The 25,464-nt window shown below is 35.6% G+C and overlaps 5 protein-coding genes and 1 pseudogene across 8 annotated transcripts; 2 read left to right on the top strand and 4 right to left on the bottom strand.

Annotated features, from left to right (window-relative positions):
- Nucleotides 1-17: 17 nt before the first annotated feature.
- On the bottom strand, nt 18-568 carry LOC109130920 (arabinogalactan protein 12). The gene has a single exon (XM_019241030.2). It carries the CDS (start codon nt 432-434, stop codon nt 252-254), a length of 183 nt encoding a protein of 60 aa, XP_019096575.1. The 5' UTR covers nt 435-568; the 3' UTR covers nt 18-251.
- A 2,916-nt stretch (nt 569-3,484) lies between these two features.
- On the bottom strand, nt 3,485-6,157 carry LOC104765137 (protein neprosin). The gene is made up of 7 exons (XM_010488811.3): nt 5,450-6,157; nt 5,231-5,317; nt 4,881-5,138; nt 4,607-4,771; nt 4,468-4,521; nt 4,241-4,387; nt 3,485-4,154 (listed from the first exon to the last, which is right to left on the bottom strand). The coding sequence occupies exons 1-7, from the start codon at nt 5,624-5,626 to the stop codon at nt 3,777-3,779; spliced, it is 1,266 nt and encodes a 421-aa protein (XP_010487113.1). The 5' UTR covers nt 5,627-6,157; the 3' UTR covers nt 3,485-3,776.
- Nucleotides 6,158-12,446: 6,289 nt separating this feature from the next.
- On the top strand, nt 12,447-16,225 carry LOC104765135 (lysine--tRNA ligase, chloroplastic/mitochondrial). 2 transcript variants are annotated; one of them, XM_010488810.3, is made up of 14 exons: nt 12,447-12,822; nt 12,896-13,114; nt 13,256-13,367; nt 13,459-13,567; nt 13,667-13,724; nt 13,908-13,976; nt 14,062-14,169; nt 14,338-14,430; nt 14,529-14,633; nt 14,738-14,944; nt 15,017-15,111; nt 15,256-15,346; nt 15,476-15,652; nt 15,796-16,225. In XM_010488810.3, the coding sequence occupies exons 1-14, from the start codon at nt 12,550-12,552 to the stop codon at nt 15,886-15,888; spliced, it is 1,809 nt and encodes a 602-aa protein (XP_010487112.1). In that variant the 5' UTR covers nt 12,447-12,549; the 3' UTR covers nt 15,889-16,225. The 2 variants fall into 2 exon arrangements, 1 of the variants encoding a protein (XP_010487112.1); XR_015590938.1 differs by having other exon boundaries at nt 12,472-12,822; nt 14,519-14,633.
- Nucleotides 16,226-16,451: 226 nt separating this feature from the next.
- On the bottom strand, nt 16,452-17,780 carry LOC104767485 (F-box/kelch-repeat protein At3g13680 pseudogene; annotated as a pseudogene). The gene has a single exon (XR_015590937.1). The product of XR_015590937.1 is annotated as an F-box/kelch-repeat protein At3g13680 pseudogene (transcript).
- A 1,883-nt stretch (nt 17,781-19,663) lies between these two features.
- LOC104765134 (uncharacterized) lies at nt 19,664-22,287 on the top strand. 2 transcript variants are annotated; one of them, XR_763834.3, is made up of 3 exons: nt 19,664-20,725; nt 20,864-21,036; nt 21,415-22,287. XR_763834.3 is itself a non-coding variant. In XM_010488809.3 (2 exons), the coding sequence occupies exons 1-2, from the start codon at nt 20,277-20,279 to the stop codon at nt 20,919-20,921; spliced, it is 507 nt and encodes a 168-aa protein (XP_010487111.2). In that variant the 5' UTR covers nt 20,039-20,276; the 3' UTR covers nt 20,922-21,190. The 2 variants fall into 2 exon arrangements, 1 of the variants encoding a protein (XP_010487111.2); XM_010488809.3 differs by lacking the exon at nt 21,415-22,287 and having other exon boundaries at nt 20,039-20,725; nt 20,864-21,190.
- On the bottom strand, nt 21,612-25,285 carry LOC104765133 (chaperonin 60 subunit beta 2, chloroplastic). Its single transcript, XM_010488808.3, has 15 exons — nt 25,015-25,285; nt 24,560-24,778; nt 24,334-24,459; nt 24,114-24,251; nt 23,938-24,033; nt 23,607-23,849; nt 23,299-23,533; nt 23,016-23,185; nt 22,843-22,920; nt 22,684-22,755; nt 22,488-22,592; nt 22,305-22,397; nt 22,122-22,214; nt 21,922-22,045; nt 21,612-21,825 (listed from the first exon to the last, which is right to left on the bottom strand). Exons 2-15 carry the CDS (start codon nt 24,761-24,763, stop codon nt 21,812-21,814), a joined length of 1,791 nt encoding a protein of 596 aa, XP_010487110.2. The 5' UTR covers nt 24,764-24,778; nt 25,015-25,285; the 3' UTR covers nt 21,612-21,811.
- Nucleotides 25,286-25,464: the final 179 nt, after the last annotated feature.

The following is a 25,464-nucleotide window of genomic DNA, read 5'->3' as shown; positions in this document are numbered from 1 at the left end:
ACCTCTACAAATTAAAGAATCCATAAACCGATATCGTATTAATTATGAAACATATGCACGCACAAACACCCAAGCAATTACAATAATAAAACCCGAAGGCTAAATTAAAACTTATAAAATACTATATATGGTAGTCCAAATATTAGAAACAATAACATGAAGCTCATGGCGATCAAATAAACCGAAGTAAAATGGCAAAAACAAATTAAAGAACCCTATAATTCTATGGAATGTATAGAGAGACTTTTGGTTTAGAAGAGAAACCCAGAAGCCAAAGCAACAACAGATGCAAACAATGCTGGGACGAACATAGCAGCATCAGAAGTAGGACTTGGAGCCGGAGCCTCAGTCTGTGCTGCCGCCTTTCCTACTGCGGAGAAAGCCACAATAGCCACCATCAACACCACCATAAGGTTCATCTTCATTGACTCCATGACTCCTCTTTTTACACTTGAAAGATATTTAGAATTAGAATATATTATGAGAGGAGAGGGTTGTTTTGTTCTTCTCTTTGGTGCGAATGATGAGTTGTGAGTTGTTTTGAAAGGGTATTTATAAGCCAATTGTGAGAATGTTATTTCTAGAGACGTCTCTATAAAATATATTTTCATTCACTTAACTTTTTAGTAAAGGAAAAGGTATCCGAATTACAGCACAGAAATCAAACATTTTGTCTAACAATTATGTGTAGTTTAATGGATGTCTTATAAAGTAACTGCGAAATTAATGGACTTATTGGTGTGAACTGGAGGGAGATTACAGACACCGTCTAGACCAAAATTATAGTGTTTCTATTGTCTTCTGTACATCATTCAATACTTTTGTTCTATTTTTTTTTTGGTCAAAACAATACTTTTGTTCTATATAAAATAAAATGTATATATACTAGCTTCCGGTGATTTAACTATCTAACTATAGGATTTGAATAATTATTCGAAATTATTTATCGATATGTAAAAAATGTGAGTAGAAATTGCCAAATTGGATACTATTATTCTTGAATAAGAAAGAAACAAAACAGGTTGTCCCAAACAGTTTAAACAGCTGGCAGAGATTGGCTGTCTCTTAGCCCAAACTACATTGTTGTTTTTCTCAACTAATCTGTTTTTTTCTTTACAGCCTCACGACTCATTCATGACTAAAATGTCTTATTGTATGTTTTATTGTAGTAGCTATAGTAAACAAATTAACATCTTGATTCTAATTCATACGGTAGATTAGACCAAAATATTGCTTTGAATATACGTAAATTGCGCGTAGCCTTCGTGAGGGTTTTTTTTTATTATTTTATTTTAGTGTGTTTTTAGATTCTAGAAGATGTCTTTAATATTCTAGCTTCAAATTTGATCTTCCTATAATATGATTAAAAATTATGATACATATATGGTTAAAAAAAACAACAGGTAAACAATATAAAATGTAATGTACGTGTTCCAAATTACAATTATTGCTTGTATAACGTTTGTTTACATAATACATTGTATCAAGCTTTAGATTATGATATGTGTACTACGTATGATCTCCACGTATAATATTAGTTCTTTTGTGGAAAAGAATAGTTTAGTAAGAAATTGGTATACTTATGTTGACTAATGATTCGTGAATCTAAAGATTCATATGAACACTCAATATACCTAGATTGAGATGAAATTCAAGAACTTAATGATCTTTGGCTTTTGTATTTTTCCTTTGTGGGTTGTGTAATTTCTGATGGAGTTCTAAAGTCGATTGCGTAACACAAGGATCAATTAGCCGTTTTAGCCTTTAGAGTTTTGTTTTCGTTGAAACCAATGATACTGCTTTCCCCAACGTTCACAAGTTCATATCATACCAAACTATGAAAATGACCAACCACCCCCCTCTCCTAAGATCCTTTTTCACACCTGTTAATTTTTATTTGTATTGTTCTATTTTATATGTCGGCCATTTGTTTGTTTAAAAAATCATCAGTTCAGTGTTAGATATTGAAACGGCTTATATATTTGTTTTCATTAGTAGTGGAGAAACTAGCCGGAAAGCTTGAATACCCCCAAACATGCATTATTATAAGCATGGGGTTTCACTACAATGTGGCCCCAACCAATGAAACTAATTGTTGTTTTTTTTACCAAGTTCCAAAACAGAATGACTAGCTCTTTTATTATTTCATTATTGTGCTTAATATATTTACACTATATAAAATGTTCATGAAAAGCTGGATATAAACTGTATTTTAGTTTGAATAACCTCGAAATATACTGTTATCTTTGATTAAAATTTTTAAAAGATAATGTTTTCTTGGAGTCTCTTTCATTTTAGTTTTTTTAGTATATAGAAAACTTTAGCGACCTGTGCATGATGATGATTACAAACTTTAACAATGTTATCGTTCACTTTATTTTTACTTTGAAAATGGACCGTTGGTGGAATTCGAATTTAATTGTTTTTTTTTCGGATGACTTGAAAGAAAATAAAAAATCAGTCTATTTTTTTGTTGTTATGCGACTTTTAGGCTTTGTTCCTTTTACATTTTGAGAAGATTTATGTAGCAGATCAAACATTTTATTGAGCACCAAAGATTTATGTAGATAATGACAATTCCAGAATCATATTATACAGAATTCTGTTTATGTTATAGTTTGCTGTAAGATCAGTTTGGCTGAAATAACCCTACGAGAAGAATCTAATTTGCATTACTTTGAAAGTAAAAAATTGGTCAATGTGTTAAATTAACATGAAAAGAGTAATAAGATATAGTTATGGATTTTTCATTTTTGTTGTGGTTAAAACAAAAAAAAAGACATGTATATACTAATAAAAGCTTTTAGAGGCCAATTTTTGGAGAATAAATATAATATTGTGCTTTGACAAGCCCATGTATAAAATTAACTTAGCCCACATAAATTTGAGTCATGTTTGTATCAAAAAAATTGAGACTGTTAACGTTTCTTTGATGATTGTGTATACTGAAATCGGAAGATTGTGTGGTTGTAAGATTATGTAATCAAAAGCCTTTTATGGATTTTACCACCTTTGTGCACTTTATATGATCTATCAAACAAAGAAGTTCTTTAGCTAGGCAAAGCTACCATTATCATATAATTGAAACAAGTTCATTTCTAACTCCAATTGTTATTTCTTTCCTTGCTTTTTATTCATTTCAAAGCAATGTTTTGTGTCTGTATTCTCCATTCTTGTTGTTGGTAGTATAAGGTAGAGAGTGTAGTACGTAACGTAATGCTATGTGATGGAAGAGTGATTCAGTTACTTGTATGAATTTGAAGAAAGATCAAAGCTTTACAATATGGAGAATTAACTTCTTTGTTTTAACTAAGCTACAAACCTACAACTCAATTCTCCAGTGACATTTTTGTTTTTCAGTGTTAAGAGTTGAGACCAAGAGGATTGGACGCAAACACAAAGCATTAAGAGGAGATTCAATAATCAAAGTTTTCTGGTGATTGGTGAAGGAAGGAATGAGTGATCAAAGAAGAGACATACAAAGGAGAGACAATGTGAAATTATACTAAGGGCTGAAGTTTCTTTGAGCTTTTAAGAAACTTAAAGTCACACCTACTTTTCCCCCCATCTACTTACATGAAGAGTACTACAAACAAACACCTTATCATAACGTTAATAACCAGACACATACTCAAAACTTCCCATCACCTAGAGACCTTACACAGACTATCACTAGTTGGTTTTTTCGACTACAGCCTAATACTACTACACAAGGAGGGATTTCACAAGACTGAAAGAGAGATAAAGGTGAGTACAACACTACACACATGCCTAGGTTATGGGCAGTTCTTGTTCTTACCGGGTCCACCGTAGTAGAAGTAATGTCCCCAGTCATCGTTGCTTCCGGTTTGAACATCATAACAGTTAGATTTCTCGGTGAATGTCCCAAGTCCTTTAGGTGCTTTGAGATTGTTGGATCCATCAACCACTTGGATGTTTCGAAAGTAACTTGCTTTGCTGAAACCTTCTTCTGGGAAATGACCGCTTCCCATCTGTGTCCAAGTGTGGTGACCATCTGACTGCGTGTTCACAACTTCTCCTCCCCATTCGATCATTGATGCACTCTCTGTTAGGTAGGAGAAAAGAAACGATGGCCAATATCCCAAAACATACCCATTTCCAAATTGCATCCACCAGTGTCCCTCTTTTGGATCCTGTGACATGTTAAACATAATACATTCAGCCTCAAGGCTTTAATTTTTCTTTAGAGAACAAAAGATTGCAGTTATGACAAAAGTACCTTCCAGATTAGAATACTGATATCGTACTGAGAATTACGATATCCAGAGACTGGTGAGATGCTTGCTCCCATTGCTATGTCACTGTTGATTTGAATAAAACCTGAGCAGAGAAGATTGTAGCAACCAGTAGCTTGATAGGCATCACTCTGCAACAAGAAAGATTAAGCAACATAACTATATACAGACACCAAAAGTATTTAATTCAGAGGGAGTTTTGAAATCTTACAGTCCAATAAGTGAAGAGTCTTGTGTTATTGTCTCCATATAGATCCGGACTCACCTGTAGTAAGCAAAAGAAATCAAAATAAGCAACAAATTGCACAAGTCATCTTCACATCTCCAAATGATAATGACAATGTCTTTACCTGCCAACCAGCTTCAATGCTGTTAAGATCTTGTCCAAAGGAACCACCTAAAAGCCATATTTGAGACAAGCTGAATTCATTTGTGTTCTGTATCTTTGGCTCCCACACATTCAAAGTCGCCTTAGCTCCGTAATACCTATCTCCTTCCACATAAGCTATGGCGTGCTAATCTCATCCAAAATGTTCAAGAAACGAAAACTTGGTTACAAAAAAAATGCCTCAGACCAATCTAAAAAATGTCAAAAACAAATGAAGCATTTCTGATATCCTTTACCTGATGACCATTTTGGTTGATGAGGTCAGGTTCAGCAGATTTAGGAAGAGGAACAGTTCTGCGCTTCTTCTTGCCGTATCTTTTCACTGAACTTGCTCTCAACACATCATCTTCCTTTGTCCTCCTCATGGGAATGGTTCCTTCAGAACATTTACCATACCGGTGCCACAACTGAGGGATGTGAGTTTCTTTCCCCTTTGGTTTTGCAGATACCTTATTGTCATCAAAGAGCCCTTCAGGGTGGTAACTAGGCCTCATCTGAACAAACCAAGTAACCAAAAATCAGCAATGGAACAAAACATCTCAATAAAGTTATCCAAATCATTAGGGTTATTTTGAATCCACAGAACCTGAATCTTGTGATCTTTGAGGAAAGGGTGGTCAAAAGCTGGCTGCTTTGAGATAGGAACACAGTCAATTATATCTCCATCTGGGCTCTGTTTAACCACAAAGAAAGAAGAGCAAGTAACTATAAGAACTCTTCCCACATTCAGATTCCCATCATATTCTCATTAAACTCAAAAGCAGAGAAAACACAAACTAGTAACAAAAAGATAGAGATTTTAAACCTGGATGCTCTTAACAGCAGGTTTGTTCAGTCTATTCAAGTGCTTCTTCACCTCAAACTTCTGCTTCGAAGCGCCATACCTCGCTGCTGCGCAGGACAGCGAAAGCATCCCCAACAGCCATAAACACACAAAGAAACCTCGATTCAATTTCACCAGGTTTAAATGCAGAGCTCCCATTCTCGCAATAAACCCCCAAAAGAACTTCGCTTTCGGTGAGATTCACACACACAAAAAGCCTACTAAGCTATAAGAATAGCTCAAGAGCCAATGTAAAACAGAGAAAGAAGACAACTAAACCCTAACGAGAGAAGAAGTTCAAAGGAAACAGTAATAATGTAGTTCGTTCGTGGGGACAGACAAGCTTTGGGGAGGTGGTGGGTCTCAGAAAAATCCAACCATACATATCAAAATCCAAACTTTCTCAATTCTCTCTCTTCCCCTGCTTTGAATGAGAGAGAGATAGCTAGTGGAAAAGCTCTCTCCTTTTTTTTCACTTTCTCGCTCCAATCAGTTAATAACATGATTACAGATTTAGCACTTTAGTTTTCTTTGGTTAACAATTATATATAACGTACCGTTCAATTAGGTGGTTTATGTTTTGATAATGGCAGATTAGGTGCTTCTTCTTATCTAATCTTATACTAAGAGCATTATAGAATGTATTGAGTATTGTTTTTTCAAATTGGTCTACCTTTTGAGTATTGGTCTGTCTCTGTCACGTGGTGTTTCTGGTTTAAAGAGAACCTTGGGCTCTCTCCTCCACATTAATCTCCCAAATTGCCCTGTTTTGCCCCCCTTCTCGATGTATGCGAAAATGTTACAAATGGTGTTATGGTAGTTTCCTTTTCATACTAGCAAATGGAAACAAAAAAAAAACTGAGCCTTTAAAATATCTTTGACTAGCGTCGTTAACTCCATGTCATGGGCCACGCTGTGGATACTGTGACAGCTAGTAACTTACTAGTGATGGTCTAGTAGCACCGCACGTAATGTATCTGTGTAGGCAAAGGAAACTCACACGTGCGTGAAGGTTGCAGCATCATTCATCGTATGCAGTTTAGGTTATCGCCACTACTGAACAAGAACAACGCAATCACTAATATGAGGTATTATATCAAATTATGTATATGATGATGAAAATGGGGAATGGAAGTCTACTATAGCTAACGGTCAAAAACGTAGTAGAATCCAATGTGATCCAATTAGTTGGATCCCTATTAAAGAGGACTTGCTTTCTCTACCAAATTATTACATTCTCTTTAAGGTAAAATCATAAATGTGTGGAGACTGATTGGTCTTTTTGTCCATATATTTTTATAAATTGCAGTTATGTATTATCACATCTCAATTAATTAATTTAGCGGATGTCCATGTTAGATCAAACCCTAAAGACGACAAAGTCACACATGCAGGGCTGTCGCCTGGGTAGATGTGGCGGTGCTATAAACTGAAGAAGAAGAAGACAACATTTGTTAGACAAATTTTTTTGGGACTCAATATTTAAGTCTTAAGATTTATTGAAGCACGTACGCGTGGCTTCATTATTGACAAATAATAAATTTTTGGAAATTTATACTATTAGAAAAGGAAATATAACAGTAGTAATTGTTTCCTTTTATTTAGATTAGGAAGTCTCATAGGTTATGGATGTACCTCAATGAATATTACGGGTTTCACAGAGTTGAACTCTGAAAAATTAATGTATTCATTTCATGTAATAGAACTTTCCCATAGAAGAAAACGGTAAATCAAGATATTTGATGTTGATGTACCAACGGGGCTACCTTTTGTTTCTAGTGGATTAGTTTTTGAATTCGGTCTTAGCTAGGAAGTAAGTTAAAGGACCAAAGTTCGTATAATAATTGTGTACTCTCATTTATGAACTAGATCATCTGTTTCCCCATTTAGTTAGAACAACGAAACCACTCCCGTATACGTGTCTCCAAAAATTTATCTCCTACGCATGGGTTAAGACTTAAGACTAGTCCGGAATGTCGGTAAAGTGAAAGGCTATATATCCAAAACTTATAATTGCAATAAAAGCCACAACACAACGTTGTGATAGGGCATGATTGAAGGAGAGAGAAAAAGCAAGTAAAAGGAGTAGATTTTATATAATGGGAAAAAGTTAGTATGATAATAGTGTGTGACATGATAGTATATGACCACACGAAAGGAAGTGGAGCCACAAGCTTTTCTCATCGTATCCCCCTTTATTATCTTCTGTTTAATGACTCCATTATTGGAAAATGGACACACAGTGCGAATCGTACGTGTATTTAAAAAAAATAAAATAGTGGAGGGATCCTATTCCTTCCTATACCAAAATTCGTCATAAGCATTTCAAAAGATGTGAAAGTGATATCTACAAAAAAAACTAACTATGATTGAAATAGAGGTGAAAACATGATTTGATCGTTTATAATCCATAGGTTAATTCGATAGATTCTTGGAGGGTACCAAATGACTGATATCATTATAGTATCAAAGTACGCTAACCATTGGCTGTATAAATAATTATATATGCCTGACATGATCGTCAATCTATGGATGTATGCATATTGTCTTCGGGCTAATACATTGAAAATGTGACTTTTTCACTTTCTTCCTTTTTAGTTGAATTATTAGATGGAATCATAGAGAGACCTTGAATCCAATTTTGACTTGTTCCTAAAATATCTTGGAAAATGTCATGCAATGTAATTTATATATAACACCATCAGTAGATTCAGAAATGAACATACGGTCTACGGAAGAAGGTTTATAAACTTATAACTTGTAATGGGTTTTGCTTGCTCGGTTATGAAGTCTTTGGGTCCTCCAGAGATCAACTCTTATCATGATAGAAGGTGGTAGATGTTATCTTTGGGTTAGCCGTGGGCATTCATGATAAATCTCTTTCACATGAGCTTCAGGAGAAGATGTGTTTTTGCTTTCTTAGGTCTAGTGTGTCTCCTAGGGTTCTAGCCTTTTGGTTTGTGTTCTTATTGTAAGGGTTTATCCTTCTTTGTATGGTTTGAAAATATTTGTTTGTTTGTTTTTAGCTTCCCTTCTATAAGGCTTTGTGATAAGCTCAAATTAAATCCTATAGCTACTCTTTCAAATTAAGAGGTCAATGTAGTACTTATGGGTCAAATTCCACAAGGATTCTAGATTACACAATGGATTATAGAGTTTTATAATTAAGCTAAACAAATTGATTTAAATTAAGAAAAGCAATGCAAAATATTAAATAAAAGTTTTGTAAATTCAGAAGATCAAAAATCTAGGTCTAAGGAATTTCTTAGGAAATTACAAAATATTAACTCAATAATTAAATATGATTCAAGCAATTAAGAACAGATCTAGAACTCTAAACACTTTTGTAAAATAAATCAGCTATCACTGTAGATATTATCTAAATTTATAACCAGAAAATCCAAATTTCTTTGCAAAATTCTAGGTAATAAATCAGCTTTAAAAACAAGTTTAGATTGTTCACAAAATTACCTAATCAAATCTCTTTGTAAAAAGTAATTCTGCTCATCAAAAGGTTTTGTCAGGAAAATCAATTATATTCTCATATCAATTTAATTTCCTAGGTTATTAATTCTAGATGGCCAATCAAAGATTAATAATGAAGAACAACCTATGATGAAGATCTAGAAAGATAATGAATCCTAAATAAACATATATAATAAATCATAAAATCCCTGTGAAAAACCCTGAACCTAACAAGCAAACTACTCAGACATATTCAATGAAGAACAAAACATCTTTCTGAATAATAAGCAATTGAAATTAAAAAGAGTAAGAAGGAGTGCAGAAATTCTTCTCTCAAAGCAGTTCAGATCTCTCTCCCAAAAGTTCTCAAAATCTTACAGGGTTGCAGAAAATAAAACTTGCTAGAATAAAACTTAAGGGTTTGTAAAACTTAAAAATACTATTTATATGTCCTAAAACACGTCAGAGACTTGTGTTGCAAATATGGAAAACTTTGGGCAACTTTGTAAAACTTCCAAATTTGTGATTCTTCATCGGCTGAAGAGGGTGTCGACCGATGCTCCTAAGTGGTGTCGATCGATGCCCTTGTTTTGATCCGAGTCCGAATTGATTCTTCGAGATTTATGCTCCAAAATTATCCAAATTGTTCCACTTTGCTCCTTCTGTGCCAAAGTCTTAGAAAACCTGCAAAGACTCAAAAACATCCTAGAAAACAAATCAAAAGACTCTAAAAGGCTCCTTATATCATGAATAAAAACCACAAAAACCATGATATATCAACTCCCCCAGACTTAGCCTTTACTTGCCCTCAAGCAAAACATAAACTTAGACCTGTGAAAGAGGTTTGAAAACTGGGAACTCACTCAATTGCATGATGATTCTTATTCGCACTCTTCATTTACCTAACTCAAGAACTTACTTCTTATACTTAACCATGATAAGCATCAACATTCCTTACTCAAATCCCACAATCCTTTGGAATCTCTGAAATCTCCATTGTCATCTCATTACATAAATTAAAGCAAGTACAAGTGAGTTCTACCTTGGTGTATCAATCAGTAGCATAAGGACTCTCTTCAAGCCAAGACATTCTTCATACATCCTTCAAGCCAAGATATTTTTCATACATCTCCTTTTCTCTCCCTTTTCTCACTTCAAAGGATTGATTTTTTCTCTTTTTTTTTTTTTAAATCAAAGGTGTAAGCGAATACCAGGGTCATTGGTAATTTACTTACCCCTCGCTTCCAAGTTTTGTGTGATCATTTGACTCAAGAGTAGAATAATGAGGTCACATGTAATTTATCTACCTCTATAAACTGATCAAAATCATCTCATCTTTTATTCTCTTTCTTCTTTTTTTTTATCTTTCTTTTTAAAGTACTGAAGGGAAGAGAGAGGGGAGACATACTTTGAAAAATTGCACTGTCTTGTATGGCCCGAAGAAGAAGTCTAGTCCACTGATTTCCAACCCCAAAGTAAGAGATTAAGTCCGGTTAAAATCTTGATAAAAGTTGAGACAACGTTAGATCAATCAGATATCGATTGAATAAAGGCTTTTAGGATTGTTGATAAGGCTCATAGTCTTTCTAAGCTTCATTTCTGAGATCAAGCATAAACAAATAATCATTAGAGTGTTAGCCAAACAAAAGAAATCATTAGTCAAGATCATAATTCCCAAAGGCAAAAAGAAAAATTTTGAAAAATTTGACTCAAACTTTATGGTTTTGACTGACACAACTGAAAGTCAAAAACAAAAACGTAGTTAGTAACTAACCTCCCCCAGACTTAAACAACATTGTCCCCAGTGTTATCAAGTAAGAGGAAAGAAAAAAGAAACAAAAACGTATTGAAAATTATTATAAAAAGATGAATTGTTCTCGGTTTACCAGCTGGTGTCGACCGATACCATTTCAGTGTCGATCAACACTCATCACGAATGGTGGTTTGTTGGCCGAAACTCCTTGTTAGTTGCAGATAGTTGTGTTGATGGATCAATCCTTGGATGATTATTCTGTTAAGAAGCACTCAAACACAAGTTAAAAGCAACATGATAGATAGACAATTCATAATTTCAAACAAAAATCAAACAAAAACTGACTCAATGCAAAAATGAAAATGACTCAAAAGGAAAGAAAAACCTAGAAGTGGGTTGCCTCCCACTAAGCGCTTGTTTTCAGTCATTAGCTTGACTGCGTTAAAGCTCAAGCATCGGGTGGAGCAGAACATGACAATACATGCTTCCGAGAGAATGTCCTCTTCATCCAAGGTGGTGTATAAGCTTTAGGTGCATGAGGTCTGCCAAGGATGTGAGGAACAGGACCATGACGGGATTTAGGGACGGGTTTGCTTCTTTTATAGCCTGCAAAATCATCAACAGAAGAAACAAGCGCTCTACGATAATCTCGTGGCTTGGTTAACTGCAAAACAGTTTTTGTATCTTTGAAGGTCTTATTGATGATAAGAGGAGGTTTGGGTAAAGAAGATACAAACCTTGGCCTTACCTAAGTATAGAATGTGAAGTTTTCTGGTTGGCAACAACACTCTGACTTGGAGCATAGAGAATATCCTGCAAGCTCTCAGTTCTGGTCAAGTGTGGGTTCGGTCGTGGAGGGGTGTCGACCGACACCCAGTTGGTGTCATGTCATTGGTACTAAGACAAATGTTTAATTTTTTAGCAAGGGTAATTAAAAATATAATTTTAATATTAGACTAATAAAATCTTTAAAATAATTATGAATTTCAAAAAAAAAATCTCTCTCTCGAATTAATTATTAATTATGGACGAAAATTATTAATTAATTTTAAAATTTTATAAACCAATCAAACTTTTAAAAGTAGGATTTTATATCCAAATAATTATTTTAATAACTATATTTGGAAGATTGTGTTATGATTTTAAATTATGATTCTCCTATCATATTTCTTTTATTTCATTTACCTTTTATTTTGAATTATCATATAATACATATGATAAATAAATATATAGATTTTTTTTCTGCATGTGTTGTGATTAAAAGTTTTTAAAACAAAGATGTATTAATCAGTCTGTGAAGAAAAAATATGTTTAATGTTTCACATTGGCAGATTGGTAAAACTAAATTTATGTGGTTTTATTGCTCACAATTACAATATAATAATTACTACTTTAAAATATTTCAAAAAATAATGATGCACTAAACAAACAATATAAAATAGTAATATACATCAAACACATTAAAATATTTCAATACTCTAAAATAATTAGTATTTAAAAACAATATATAAATTTACAAAACAATTGCAATATTGAAAATAAATAATATTTCAAACAAAATGACTTTTTAATACTATAATTTTTAGAGAAAATATTGATTACAACAAGCACGGAAATACCTCAGATTCTATAGTTTATGTATTCAACAGAGTAAAAAAAAAAAAAAAAAAGCTTGTAGAAAAAAAAAATTAATAATAAAGAGCCGACTTGTAAATTTAAGAAAATCAAAAGCCCAACAAATTTTTTTTGACAATTTCTTAGGGTTTTAGTGTCCAAAAGTCAAAAGCCCAATCCAGTTAACCTTTCTTCTTCTCTCCCCTATCCAAAGCAGCACTCACTAGTCGAGAAACAGAGAGAGAGAGAGATGGAGGCACTTAAGGTATGGAGTCTAACGGCGACGCCATTGAAGCAGTTACTCCGTCTATCTTCTTCCTCTACGCGTCTCGCCACCACAATATATGGAAGAAGATCCTACCACTTATCACCGGCTCTCCGATGTGCCTCCGCAGCTTCTTCTTCTTCTTCCAATGCCACGACTGCTGGAACTTCTAAACCATCCGGTCGCAACCGTCGGTCCGCTTCCTCTTCCAATTCCACCTCTGATCGTGAAGCTATCCGCTCCATTCGCCTTAAAAAGGTGTGATTTTTCATTCAAATATCTGAGCTAGGAACTGGGTTCTGATCAATGTTTGTTTTTTGTTGGTTCATAGGTTGAAGAGCTGAGAGGTCAAGGTCTTGAGCCTTATGCTTATAAGTGGGAAAAAACTCACAGTGCAAATCAGCTTCAAGAGATATATAAGCATTTAGGTAATGGTGAAGAATCAGACAATGAGAGTGATCGTGTTTCTATAGCTGGCAGAGTCGTTGCTCGTAGAGCGTTTGGGAAACTTGCGTTCTTGACTCTGAGAGATGACTCTGGAACTATTCAGGTTTCATTCACTCCTTTTATGTTCCTATTGTTTAGATCATTAGATGGCTTTGTATCCATTTCATTAGAAGCTGGCTGTAACATTTCCTTATCGAAACAAGAATTTATTTCCCCTTGTATTTTCATCTCCTGGTCTTTGCAGCTTTACTGTGAGAAGGAAAGGCTTTCGGATGATCAGTTTGAACAGTTGAAGGCACTTATCGATATTGGTGATATTTTGGGTGCTAGTGGCTCAATGAAGAGGACGGAGAAAGGTAGAACCTTCGAATAAGATGATTAATCTTGATAGAGAAGCATTGTTTTTTTGGGTTTGTTTACTAACTGTTTGGTCTCTGAACTTTACAGGGGAGCTTTCTATATGTGTGAATTCTTTTTCAATTCTCACCAAATCTCTCCTTCCACTGCCAGACAAATATCATGGTCTAACTGATATTGATAAACGTTACCGCCAACGGTGAGCTCTGTCTTCTATCTAAGTAAAATTGGTGGGTCTGATTCTTAAATGAAAGTCTATAAGTTTTATTTGGGTTCCGCTTACTGTGTTTCTTACTAGGTATGTTGATATGATTGCTAATCCTGAAGTGGCTGATGTGTTCCGGAGAAGGGCAAAAGTATGTTATCAAAATATTCAAACTCTCGATTGAGCATCTAGTTTCTTTGGTGTACGATCCCTAAACAAAATGTTTACCTCACGATGTATCAATAGATTTTTCAGTTGATTCTCATTTTAAGATTGTTGGAGTTTTTTTTTTTTTACAAATTGATGATACTCTTCTTCGATTTTGTTGTAGTAGATCGTTTCAGAGATACGCAAGACAGTTGAGTCTTTTGGATATTTGGAGGTTGAAACTCCAGTTCTTCAGGTTTGTTTCCTACCTTCATTCTCAAATGTTCACTTAATACTGAATTCTTGTATAGGAGTCGGTTTGATGAACTTGTGAAAACTAGGGAGCAGCTGGTGGAGCGGAAGCAAGACCTTTTGTAACGTTTCATAACTCACTTGGGAGGGATCTATACCTGAGGATTGCAACTGAGCTGCACTTGAAGAGAATGCTGGTGAGAAACATCTTCTATTTTCAAATCTCTTAGTGTTTGCTGTCGTTCTTCTTATCTTTCTTTTGTATTACCTCACCACTTTTGGCTGGAAAATAAAAATTACATGTACCTCAGATATGTATGAAGGGTAAATGTTGTCTCTGAAGAGATTTCTCTTTGTGGTCATAGGTTGGTGGGTTTGAGAAAGTGTATGAAATTGGTCGTATATTTAGAAACGAAGGCATTTCGACACGGCACAATCCTGAATTCACGACCATCGAGGTAGTTCAAAATATGCCTTCTCCTCAATCATATGCATCACTTGGGCTTCCATACTCTTTCATGGTTCCCTGATCCATAACATTTTTAGCTTTCTCTAGATGTATGAAGCTTATTCGGACTACCAAAGCATGATGGACATGGCCGAACTAATCGTCACTCAATGTGCAATGGCAGTTCATGGGAAGCTAACAATTGATTACCAGGTGAAGATGCACTGGCATCACAGCTAGTGTGTGGAGATAAACTCATCTGAATTCTATGTTGGTTGTGAAATTTTGAGAGGCTGAGTTGTGGTTGCTCTGTGCAGGGAACAGAAATCTGCCTCGAGCGGCCTTGGAGGAGAGAAACCATGCATAATCTCGTTAAAGAGATTACAGGAATCGATTTCAGTGAGCTAGGGGAAGATATCGGAAATGCCAAAGACACAGTTCTGCTGGCACTCCAAGACGTGCTTGAGCCCAAGGACAAATCTGGAATCAAAGGTTGCTCTTCCCTAGGCCATCTTCTTAATGAGGTGAAGCTTCTTCAGTTGACACTTACTATCAAAATCTGAGATTTATGTGCTGAAATTATTTCGCGTTTTCAGGTTTTCGAAGTTGTTGTAGAGCCAAAGCTTGTGCAGCCCACATTTGTCTTGGACTACCCAATCGAAATATCTCCTTTGGCCAAGCCTCATCGCAGGTAAAGTTGTTGCTAGAACTCTGTTTCCTGGCATTTAAACCTCGATTTTTACCTTTTCTCCCAATACTGTTATCGTCTTCTAGATCATTCATCTTATGGTATAATATATTTTCCAAGTGTAAATAGCTTTTTTTTCTGCAACAGCAACGCAAGTTTGACTGAAAGATTTGAGCTGTTCATCTGTGGCCGTGAAATGGCAAATGCATTCTCTGAATTGACTGATCCAGTGGACCAGGTAATGCGATAATGAAGCCTTCCACATTCCTGCAATATTGTGCCTTTAGTCTACATAGTGAAGGATCTGCTTTTTTAGTTATCTTTGTGTACACTGGATCATAAAAGATTATTGATTTGTTTATGGTAGAGGACGCGGTTGGAAGAGCAAGTAAGGCAGCATAACGCAAAGAGAGCAGAGGCCGCACCGGAATCTCCTGAACCAAACGCAAAGAAAGATGATGATGATGAGGAGTCATATGAGGTAACCCTTGACGAAGACTTTCTCACTGCCCTGGAATACGGAATGCCTCCAGCTTCGGGAATGGTACTTATGTCTATTTTCTTTCCTCTATATACAATTAGAGTAATAGTATCACATTAGTTTAGTGTTAGCGCACTGAAGTCTATAACATGACTGGATTAACCTTCTATGCTCAAGTACTTATATTTTTTCTTTGTTTCTCTTAGGGGCTTGGAATTGACAGGCTGGTGATGCTGCTGACAAACTCCGCTAGTATAAGAGACGTCATTGCGTTTCCTGTTCTGAAAGTTCAGCAGTAATTACGCCGAAAGTGGTAATGCATGTTGTAGCCTTTATAGCATTCTTGTGTATCTTTTTTGGCGATTTCTCTAGCAGCGAGGATGTGTAACAGACGCAATTAGATAGCAAAACAACATCATATTTGTCAGTTTTCTGGAGATTTGGAGCTTCTCCAGTTTTGACAGATTTGAAATATCCATCTTCTCTCAATGAAGAAGTATGCAGCATAAAAGTCATACGGAAAACTCTTAACCCCTTTGGGGAAGACCATTATAGTTTTTGAAGTTGTCTATGGAACTTTCATAGTCTAAAACTGATAGACTTCTTCTATAATGCCATAAGATTCAGATTCTATCATATCATTAAGCTTCTTTTATAAACAAAACACACCAAATGAAACTTTTTACAAACTCATCTCTCTACTCCCACAATGGAAGAACAACAAACTAAATAGCGAACGACTAACATGATCAGCTGAGACGGACTTTTCTTTCCCGTGCAATGAAAATAAGATGATTAGTTGGCTATTGAACTAGTCTACTAGTGACAATAGCAAAAGCCGAATTCTTTATAAGATGATCAGTAGCAAAACACAAGTTAAATTACATAATACTTAACACAAAACCAAAAGAGAAGAAACATAATAACAGGTTATTTCAAGAGGACATGAAAGTTAGTGGTTGAAAGAAACAACACATCAAGTATTTGTAAATGGAAGTAATTAATAACATCTTGCTTTCCTTTTGCAGTTGATTTGAAGTTGCACTAAACTTGGAACATAAGAAGAGAAGACAATTGGGTAACAATCTTCGCGATCGGGAGAATCTCCAATCACAGATTGAATATATCCATCTTCTCCAATGATGTGAGCTGTTTGGTAATTACTTCTCTTGTACCGTTTATACGCGTTAAGATCAAAAACCACAGCGACCTTCTCCTCCTCGTCGATGAAAAAGCTTCCAGCTTGAAACCGAACCGGAAAACCAGTAAGATCAGCTGTGATATTAACGTTCAAAAACTTGCTCCATGATACCGCACTGGGATCAATCTTATTCGTAACCCAAATCTCAATCATCGGATGCCACTCATCAATCTCACACCTCTGGTATAACACAGCCACCTGCTCCTCTCTGACACAAGATAGAGTCACACGCTCTACATAAAAAGAGCTAGAGGGCAGATAAAGACGCGGTCCAAATCTCTCTGTTGTAAAGTCAAAACAGAGTAAAAAACGTTCACCCTTGTGAGCCAAAAAATAAGTATTTCCTTTCAAAGACACGAAGCCTCTAAGAAACCATGCATGCTCGTCGGGAGTGACAGAAAGATCTCTCCAAGAATTAGAACTAAACTCGTAGATTTGGCTAGGAATACTTGGTTTTATCCTACTGTAGTAATCGGAAAACCTCAAGATTTTGTGGTTACGGTTCTTGTCGTATCCGAGAGCATACAAATCTAACTTGAACAAACGGTCACCGTCCTGGATGCGCCAAGTTTGCCCTAGATACGGGTTCCATACCACGAGCTTAGAAGCCTTAGACTCGTGCTCGGTATCACATAATAATAAGCCGTCACAGTGAAAGACTCTCCTTGGCTCGACTTTACCAAGTATACTTATTTCCTTCATAGATGGATAAACGTAGCCACTATATTCATCGCGGATTCCTTGGAGATCGAACGTCATAAAACATACCTTAAAATCCTTTATAATGAACCCTCGAAACTCTTGCTTACTTGCTGCTTTACCTAACATATGGTTTTTGGATAAATCGTATAACGTTTTGCAAGTGGATCGCATTGCACTTAGAGATTTCATTGGAACCCTAGAGCATATATCCTCTGCTAAATCCCCTGGAAGATCGGAAAAAGTCATCCTTCTACCAAAGTTTTCAAATATCCAAACAGATGTTCTTGCGCTTTTTGTCTACTCTTCTCGATCGGTCTTGATGTAGAGACAAAAACTTTAAAGGTATATATATAGGGTACGATTAGTTTTATTTTTATGCGTCACCGCTTTTAGAAATACTCTTTTCTTTTCCTTTTTTTTGTCTTAGAAAAAAAAAAAAAGAAAACAAAAAACAATAAAACTCTTTTCCTTTTCCTACTTTGTTAGTAATTGTTAATATATCTATTTTCTCGTTTCATTCACAAGAATTCTAAATTTGTAATTAAAGAAAACACTCAAAAAGAAATACTCCATCCGTTTTAATATATTAGATGTTTTGGCCTTTTTTTGTTTCAAAATATAAAATGTTTTGTAACTTTCCATACAAATTTTAATATATATTTAATAATCTGTAATTATTATTTATGCAGTCTTCTTTATTATTGGTTGATTTTTTTAATTTAAATATATATGATACTTTTTAAAGGAAAAATAAACTATCTTAATATATATTTCTTATCTTAAACATTCTATATTTTGAAACGGAGGGAGTATAATGGAAGTGCAAAAAATCATAATATGTATTAGACACCTTCAAAACTAGGGTGTTTCAAGTATGTAAACATATATATTAGCCACATGTTCAAGGTGCTGAAGAGATTAACACTAATTGATAAAAGAAGCTACACGCTCCCCTTCTAGCTCTCTAAACTTTTGCTAATTTTCTAATTGATTCTGTGTCGACCAAAGTTGATCTCCTGTTGTTTAGGTTAGGGACAAAGCTAAAAACAAAAAGAACTTTAATCATTACTTTTCCATTAAATGCTTTGAATGTTGTTATTTTAAAGTAATTTTATACTATAATATTCTTCTTCTTTTTGGTTTGAAAAAGACAAGCTAACGCCAATGTTTAGAATTTAGAAAGTTAAGTATGATGGATTATACAAAGGATTTATAGTCTTTTTTGGAGAGGGTAATAATGCTTGTGGTTTTTTTTAGCTTTAGATGTCGATGAGGTAACTTGGAATGTATGTATCCGACCAATTTATAAATGATTGACGCCTACACACAATAATAAGCAAATCTCACACATGTGTTGATGAGACAAGTTGTATGGCTTTTGAGTTTGATTGATCTCGAAATATAGCATACATATTATGTCAGAACTCAGAAGCATCCTATGTCTCATCATTATTCTCTCTATTAATTGGCACACGCATTATACGCATTTACGTCTATGTGTTTATAAATACATCATACATCATATATAAATACATATATGTATTAGATCATATCTGGATTTGTCAACTAATGAAAAAATACATAGAAATCAAATTTTTTTGATATACATCTCCTTCACGTGGAAACTTGGTGTGACTTATTCCATTAATCATTTAGATTTGACATGGGTTATCAAATTATGCATTTAGATTTGCAAGATTATTGCTGATCTCGACACAACACTGCATATTGTAAACAGAAGGTATAAATTTAATCCTGCTGTTAGATGATTTGCAAACAAATTTAGTAAGCTCATGAAAGCATGCGGTTTAGTGGTAGACATAAAAAAGTTTTTTTTATTAATTATTTTAATTTGTAGATAAATATATATTATTCTTAGTAATTATCTAACTGGTAGAAAAAGTATGGAAACAAAAATACTTCTTCCATTTTATAATATAAGATGTTTTAGAGGTTTTTTTGTTTTATAATATAAAATATTTTTAATTTTCTATATAACTTTTAAATTATTTTTATATTTTTTATTGTTTTTTTATGCAATTTTTTATATGATTAGTTGAACTTTTTTTAAGTGGTTATTTCCTAATATATGTCCTTTTACTTAAAACATATTTGATATCTTCTTAACAAAGGGAATCCAATATATAGGGAGATTAACTAAGCGAGCGAACAGTTAGACTTCAACTTTATTTGTTTTTGTCAACCAAAGACTTCACCTTTAGAGGGCACTGGAAAAAAAAGCAAAAATTCGAGGACTTACTACTTTATCATCTTCTTCTTGTTGTTCTATGAGAAAGAAGAAAAAGCAAAAAACTTGGTCATTCTTTGTCTCTCACACAAATCATAAAAGTAAATACCTTTTTTTTCTCGATTTCTTTTACTTACTTACATGGTCATGGATGATTGTTCACTCAATTTGGAATCTGTTCTATTGCAATTAGTATAAAAAAGCGTGGTCCGTGTACTTTTTTTTATTGTCTGCTTCCTCATCTGATCAACGCTTAATTTATGGGTCTTTGGATTCTATCGGAACTTGGATAAAAAAAAATATATTTGGTGGTTATTAACTCTTCTTCGAAACCCCCTTTTTGTTTTTTGTTGTTGCTCTCTTTCTTTTTTTTCTTCCTTTTGTGTGTGTTTCAGAAATCCAGAAATAATCCAACTCTTTTGTCGCTCGGCTCGAAGCTTTTGGTTTTTGTTTTGATTTTCTCAATCTGGGCACACCAATGGGGGAAGAAAGTTTCTAACTTTACAAAGAAGAAACAGTGGTGTGTTTTGAATTTGATGATTGGGTGTTTTAAAGACCCAACATATGTTTTGATGAGGGTTTTGCTGTGTAAGATCCAGTGCCCTTCTTTCATCTGTTTCTGTAAGCCTTCTCCTCATATCTACGCATCTGGTTCTCTTAAATTGGAGAACGCTCCTTCTTCTCAAGTGTCTTCTTCTACTACTACTGCGGTTGTCGATCACGATGATGATGATGCACATGTAGAAGAAGAAGAGGTTGTTGATCATGTGGATGATGGTTTGTTGACTGAGGTTGGAGAAGAAGATTGTGCTCTTGTTGAGGTTAAAAAAGAAGAAGGTCTTGGTAATGGGGAAATCTTGAAGAGCAGTCTCAGAAAGGAGGTTTTAGATTCAGCTGATGGTGGTGTGAGAAGGGAGAAGAAGAAAGTACAGTGGGTGGATTTGATGGGGAAAGAACTTGCTGAGATCCGAGAATTCGAGTCTAGGTTAGTCATCTATCTATCAACTTGGTGTGTTGAATCTTTTATCAATTTAAGCTTCAAAGTTGCAAACTTTACCAGTAATGTGTTGTTCTTGAGAATTAGTTGGATTGTCATTTGTCTGAACCCTTGTTTTATTTGCAGTGAAGAAGAAGATACCAGATATGATGGCAATCAAAGCTGTGTTTGTGTTATTCTGTGATCAATTCGGCTTAGTTTTACGCGGAGATATGGCAATGGTGAAAAGTGAAGAAGCTTGTTTGAGAATTGGCTCTGTTCATTTTGCGGCTTTGGATTTAGAATCCATCTACATTGAGGTACATATTGTAGAATCCATATTTGGATATGATTCTCAATTCAACGGTTACGGTTTTAGAACTGTTAAAAGAATTGCATTCTGTTACACTTGTTTACTTCACCAGTTAAATGGATTTTTTCTTAATCAGATTCAAGGAGCTTTTAAATTTAAAATCACTATGTCTATGTGCATTACTTTCTGAGCACCACAGTTTCTTAAATCCGTAGCTTCCCTACATACATAACAAACCAAAGATGGTTCTAAGTTCGCTCAGCTTTAACACATCTTTGTCTTGACCATATATATACTGGAACTACCATATCTAATCAGAATTGCTTCTTACCATGATTATATTTCATAGTGTTCACCTGACCATCCATAGTCGTGATTTGTTCAGTCATTGGAACGGATTGGGTGAAGGATCTAAGCTTTGTAACCTCTCTAGGCATCCAAATTTGAACAGTATGCTTCTCGTTAGGCTGTTGTATGGGACACTCGGTGTTTTTCAACATGGTTTTGGGGATTTGATCGACCGGTATGAGTTTGCGATCATAATTCATCCATAAGATGGTGCTATTGAGAGAGATCCCGACGTTTTGAAGAACACTGACGATTTATTCAAAATGATTCCAAATATGATATCTAATGAACACATTATTCTCTTGTTTAAAAAATCATTACACTTGCACAGAAATTTGTATGCAAGCCAAAGGAATCCGTATCCCGGTAAGCTACTCTCGTTGCGGAATTCTCGCCTATCTCTCAACTTTTAGAGCAAACCCGGTCCGTCCATCTTAGTATCCATATCCTGAAACAAGGCAATCAAATAATCAGTGGTGAAGAAACATGAGTTTAGTTTTGGTGTCACCGTCCAGTATTCATGAATCAGAATGTGTGGGCTAACCTGAGTTGTCCATGGGGTTGCCAGCAGGAACTGGCTCTGGCTCTGGGATCTCAACAACCACACAGTCAGACATCAGGAAAGTTTTTGCAACCGAGGCTGCATGTTCTAAGCAACATCTCACAACCTGAATACAAAAGATCCAATCTATCAGATGGGATAGCAAAAAAGAGTATGAGAGTGTTGTTAAGCGAGAAGCTGACCTTTGTTGGGTCGATGATGCCTGCAGCCATCAGGTCTTCATACTTGCCCGTTGCAGCATTGTAACCAAATTTCACATTATCATTAGCTAGTACCTGCAATGAATAAAGACAGCTTTTTAAGCAACTTACGTAGATCAAGAGCTGAATAAACATGGAGACTTTTTTATGTTGTGTTATTATAACCTTCTCGCTGACAACACTTCCATTGACACCCGCATTCTTGGCTATCAATTTCAGAGGGTAACTCAGTGCTCTTTTAACGATTTCCGCTCCAACCTACAGGTGGGAATGGTTGAAAAATGCAGTAAGAGCAAAGCAATGTGCGCAAATCCCCAAACGTATAAAGGTCTTGATTTTCCCAATTACCTTTTCTTCATCATTTTCAAGGGTATTCTTGATGGCATCGACCTTGGATGCAAGCCGGAGCAGAGTGCAACCACCACCGACGACAATACCTTCCTCAACAGCAGCCTGAAACTCAAAGAGGTCATAGGATTAAGATATTACGTAGTGAGAATAGCACGCTCCTCTATAACCCCATCAGCTGGATAAAGAAAATCACCTTTGTAGCATTAAGAGCATCTTCCACTCTCAGCTTCTTTTCTTTAAGCTCCGTCTCAGTTTGAGCTCCAACCTTTAACCACAATATGAGAGGTTTAATCAGGAACTCATTCTTCTGTCATACAAATCGAAGAAAGCCCATGTGATTACTATTATTTACCTGAATTACAGCAACTCCACCAGAGAGTTTTGCAATTCTCTCGTTTAATTTCTCCTTCTCGTAGTCTTGCTCCGCTTGCTGTACAACAATGGTTATTAGCATAAGCAAGCTATATACAAAAAAAAAGAAGTAGCTATCATAGACTTCGTATGCAGTATGACTCAAACATATACCTCAATCAGATTCCTAATCTGTACAACACGTTTGTTCACTGCTTTCTGTGTGGTCCCATCACCTACAATCGTTGTCATTTCCTTTGTCAGGACAACCTTAGAAGCGTTACCCAGAACTTCTTTTCCAGCTTTGTCAAGAGAAAGACCAACTTCCTCTCTTATCACAGTTCCTGGGAACACAAGCAGAAGCCATATGACAAGATTACATCAACAAATGATTCCAGAACTGGAGGGCACATTGACTGATACCTACATATAGGTTTTGTTAAAAACCATCACCTACCTCCAGTTAGAATGGCAATATCGTCAAGGTACTGGCTCTTGCGCTCTCCAAATCCAGGAGCTTTGAGAGCTGCAATCTTCAATGTGCCTCTAAGCTTGTTAACAACAAGAGTAGCTAAAGCTTCTTGTTCAATATCTTCTGCAATTATAAGGATTGGGTATCCGCCCCTAATCGCATCCTCTAGAATACCAACAAGATCCCTTGCATTGGTAATTTTCTTGTCAACAAGAAGCAACTGCATAGTAGAAAATTGTTAGGCCATCTGCATCACAATATCATTCTGGTAGCTCAGGACCCAGAAAAGTTACCTTGCAATTATCGTACTCAACAGACATTTTCTCACTGTCTGTCACAAAGTATGGGGAGATATAACCACGGTCAAATTGCATTCCTTCCACAACGTAAAGGTTGTTCTCAGCGCTTTTACCCTCCTCCAGGGTAACCACACCCTTCCTGCCCACTTTGCTCATTGCTTCAGCAATCATACTTCCGACTTCATGGTTATTACCAGCACTAACAGCTGCCACATCAGCGAGTTCACTGTCTTCAACCTGTAGTTCCCATGATATAACCATTAGACCCTCTTGCTGTAGATTTGTAACACATTAAGAAGGGAGTTTTAGGAAAATAATTACTTACCTCCTTAGACATTAGTTTCAGCTCGTTAACCAAAGCCTTAGCTGTTTTCTCAATGCCTCTAGTGATCAATACAGGGTTTGCACCCGCAGCCACCACCTGAAAAATCCAAGAATTACTTTACTGATTTGAGTTTTAAGTTTTCAATCATAGAAAGCTGAAAAATAGAATGTAACAACCTTGACACCCTCAGCAATAAAACCTTGCGCTAGAACAACAGATGTTGTTGTACCGTCACCAGCCAAGTCATTCGTCTTTGCAGCTGCTTGCCTTACAAGCTTTGCACCAATGTTCTCAACAGGGTCCTCCAACTCGACCTAACCAGAAGAAAAACCTTGAGCTTACAGAAGTATTTTTTAACGAAAATCATAACTGCAAAACAGACAATAAATTCCATACCTCCCTAGCAACAGTGACACCATCATTAACAATTCTTGGGGATCCATACTTGCTCTCAAGAACAACATTTCTCCCTTTTGGTCCAAGTGTGACACCAACAAGGTCCGCAAGCTTGTTAACACCGCTCTAATAACAAAAAAAAAGTAATCACTAATCAGAAACAAAACACGAAAGAAACAAATCCTAATCTTTTACTCCATATAAAACAATTTCCATTAATTCTCACTTGAAGTCTCCTTATGGTAGTCCCATCCTTGTTGAAATGCAAGTCCTTGGCGGCACATACAATCGCAGGACGGGACTTTCTCAGGCACAGATTCTGTCTCCTTCCAAAAGAGCTTGAAGAAATAGAAGCCGCAGAAGACAACTTGATAGCATTAGGAGCTACCAACGAACTAAGGGAAGACGTGGCAGTGAACGTCGATGCCATTTTCACTTTCTCACACTGGTAAAATCAAATCAAACTGTCACACATAACCATTCATATCGAAAAGATTCTCCACAAGTAACTAATTAAAACTGGCAACAGAATCAAAAACAGAGATGCAAAAGGGCGACTCAATTCCAAAATCAAGAGCTCACTCTCCAAAATCCAAATACTCAAAAGCCACCAATTAAACTAATAGCCTCCGAGAGCACGAAAACGAGGTCATGCTAGTGGTAAAAAAAGGTGGTACTCACCGTACGGTAGGTAGAACAACGGAGAAGCGGTGGGAGATGGCGCCGGAGAGGTCAATTCCGGATAAGGAAGTAGGTTTCTTCACGAGTCACGACTGAAGCTATGAAGACTGCACTTGCTTACTGATTATTATTTTTATTTCTTCTCCGAAATATATAAAAGGCGAAATGAGCCTCTTGAAACTTCGATTTCACCGTTGGATTGTTTTGTCACTAAGAGCACTCTAGAACGTCGGATGGGCCGCTTGGTGATTAGGGCCGCTTTACTATCTGTAAATCAAATAGGCCCATTATTTAACCAAAAATAATAATCAAATAGGCTTATTTAAAAAAAAAACTAAAGGTATAATAAATTTTATTATTTCTTTCTTCCTTAGCTGATCTTGGTAAGTTCCTCTAAAAGAAATAAATACTTTTTTTTTTTATATATATCTTAAATGAATTGCTTTTAGG

Source organism: Camelina sativa, chromosome 19 (assembly GCF_030686135.1).
Source record: "Camelina sativa cultivar CO46 ecotype springtype chromosome 19, ASM3068613v1".
NCBI lineage: Eukaryota > Viridiplantae > Streptophyta > Magnoliopsida > Brassicales > Brassicaceae > Camelina > Camelina sativa.
The sequence above is the reverse complement of the archived record's forward strand: the minus strand, read 5'-3'. Positions and strand labels throughout refer to the sequence as shown.

Coding starts and splice junctions, on each gene's coding strand:
- LOC104765137 (XM_010488811.3), bottom strand. CDS start 5,626: ATGGGAGCTCTGCATTTAAACCTGGTGAAATTGAATCGAGGTTTCTTT. Junction 4,522..4,606: donor GCATTGAAGCTGGTTGGCAG/GTAAAGACATTG, acceptor TGCTTACTACAG/GTGAGTCCGGATCTATATGG. Junction 4,155..4,240: donor TCAGTATTCTAATCTGGAAG/GTACTTTTGTCA, acceptor AACATGTCACAG/GATCCAAAAGAGGGACACTG.
- LOC104765134 (XM_010488809.3), top strand. CDS start 20,277: ATGATTGGGTGTTTTAAAGACCCAACATATGTTTTGATGAGGGTTTTG. Junction 20,726..20,863: donor ATCCGAGAATTCGAGTCTAG/GTTAGTCATCTA, acceptor TTTTATTTGCAG/TGAAGAAGAAGATACCAGAT.
- LOC104765133 (XM_010488808.3), bottom strand. CDS start 24,763: ATGGCATCGACGTTCACTGCCACGTCTTCCCTTAGTTCGTTGGTAGCT. Junction 22,921..23,015: donor AGATTAGGAATCTGATTGAG/GTATATGTTTGA, acceptor ATTGTTGTACAG/CAAGCGGAGCAAGACTACGA. Junction 22,593..22,683: donor ATGCTCTTAATGCTACAAAG/GTGATTTTCTTT, acceptor TTTGAGTTTCAG/GCTGCTGTTGAGGAAGGTAT.
- LOC109130920 (XM_019241030.2), bottom strand. CDS start 434: ATGGAGTCAATGAAGATGAACCTTATGGTGGTGTTGATGGTGGCTATT.
- LOC104765135 (XM_010488810.3), top strand. CDS start 12,550: ATGGAGGCACTTAAGGTATGGAGTCTAACGGCGACGCCATTGAAGCAG. Junction 12,823..12,895: donor GCTCCATTCGCCTTAAAAAG/GTGTGATTTTTC, acceptor GTTGGTTCATAG/GTTGAAGAGCTGAGAGGTCA. Junction 14,945..15,016: donor TAGGCCATCTTCTTAATGAG/GTGAAGCTTCTT, acceptor TCGCGTTTTCAG/GTTTTCGAAGTTGTTGTAGA.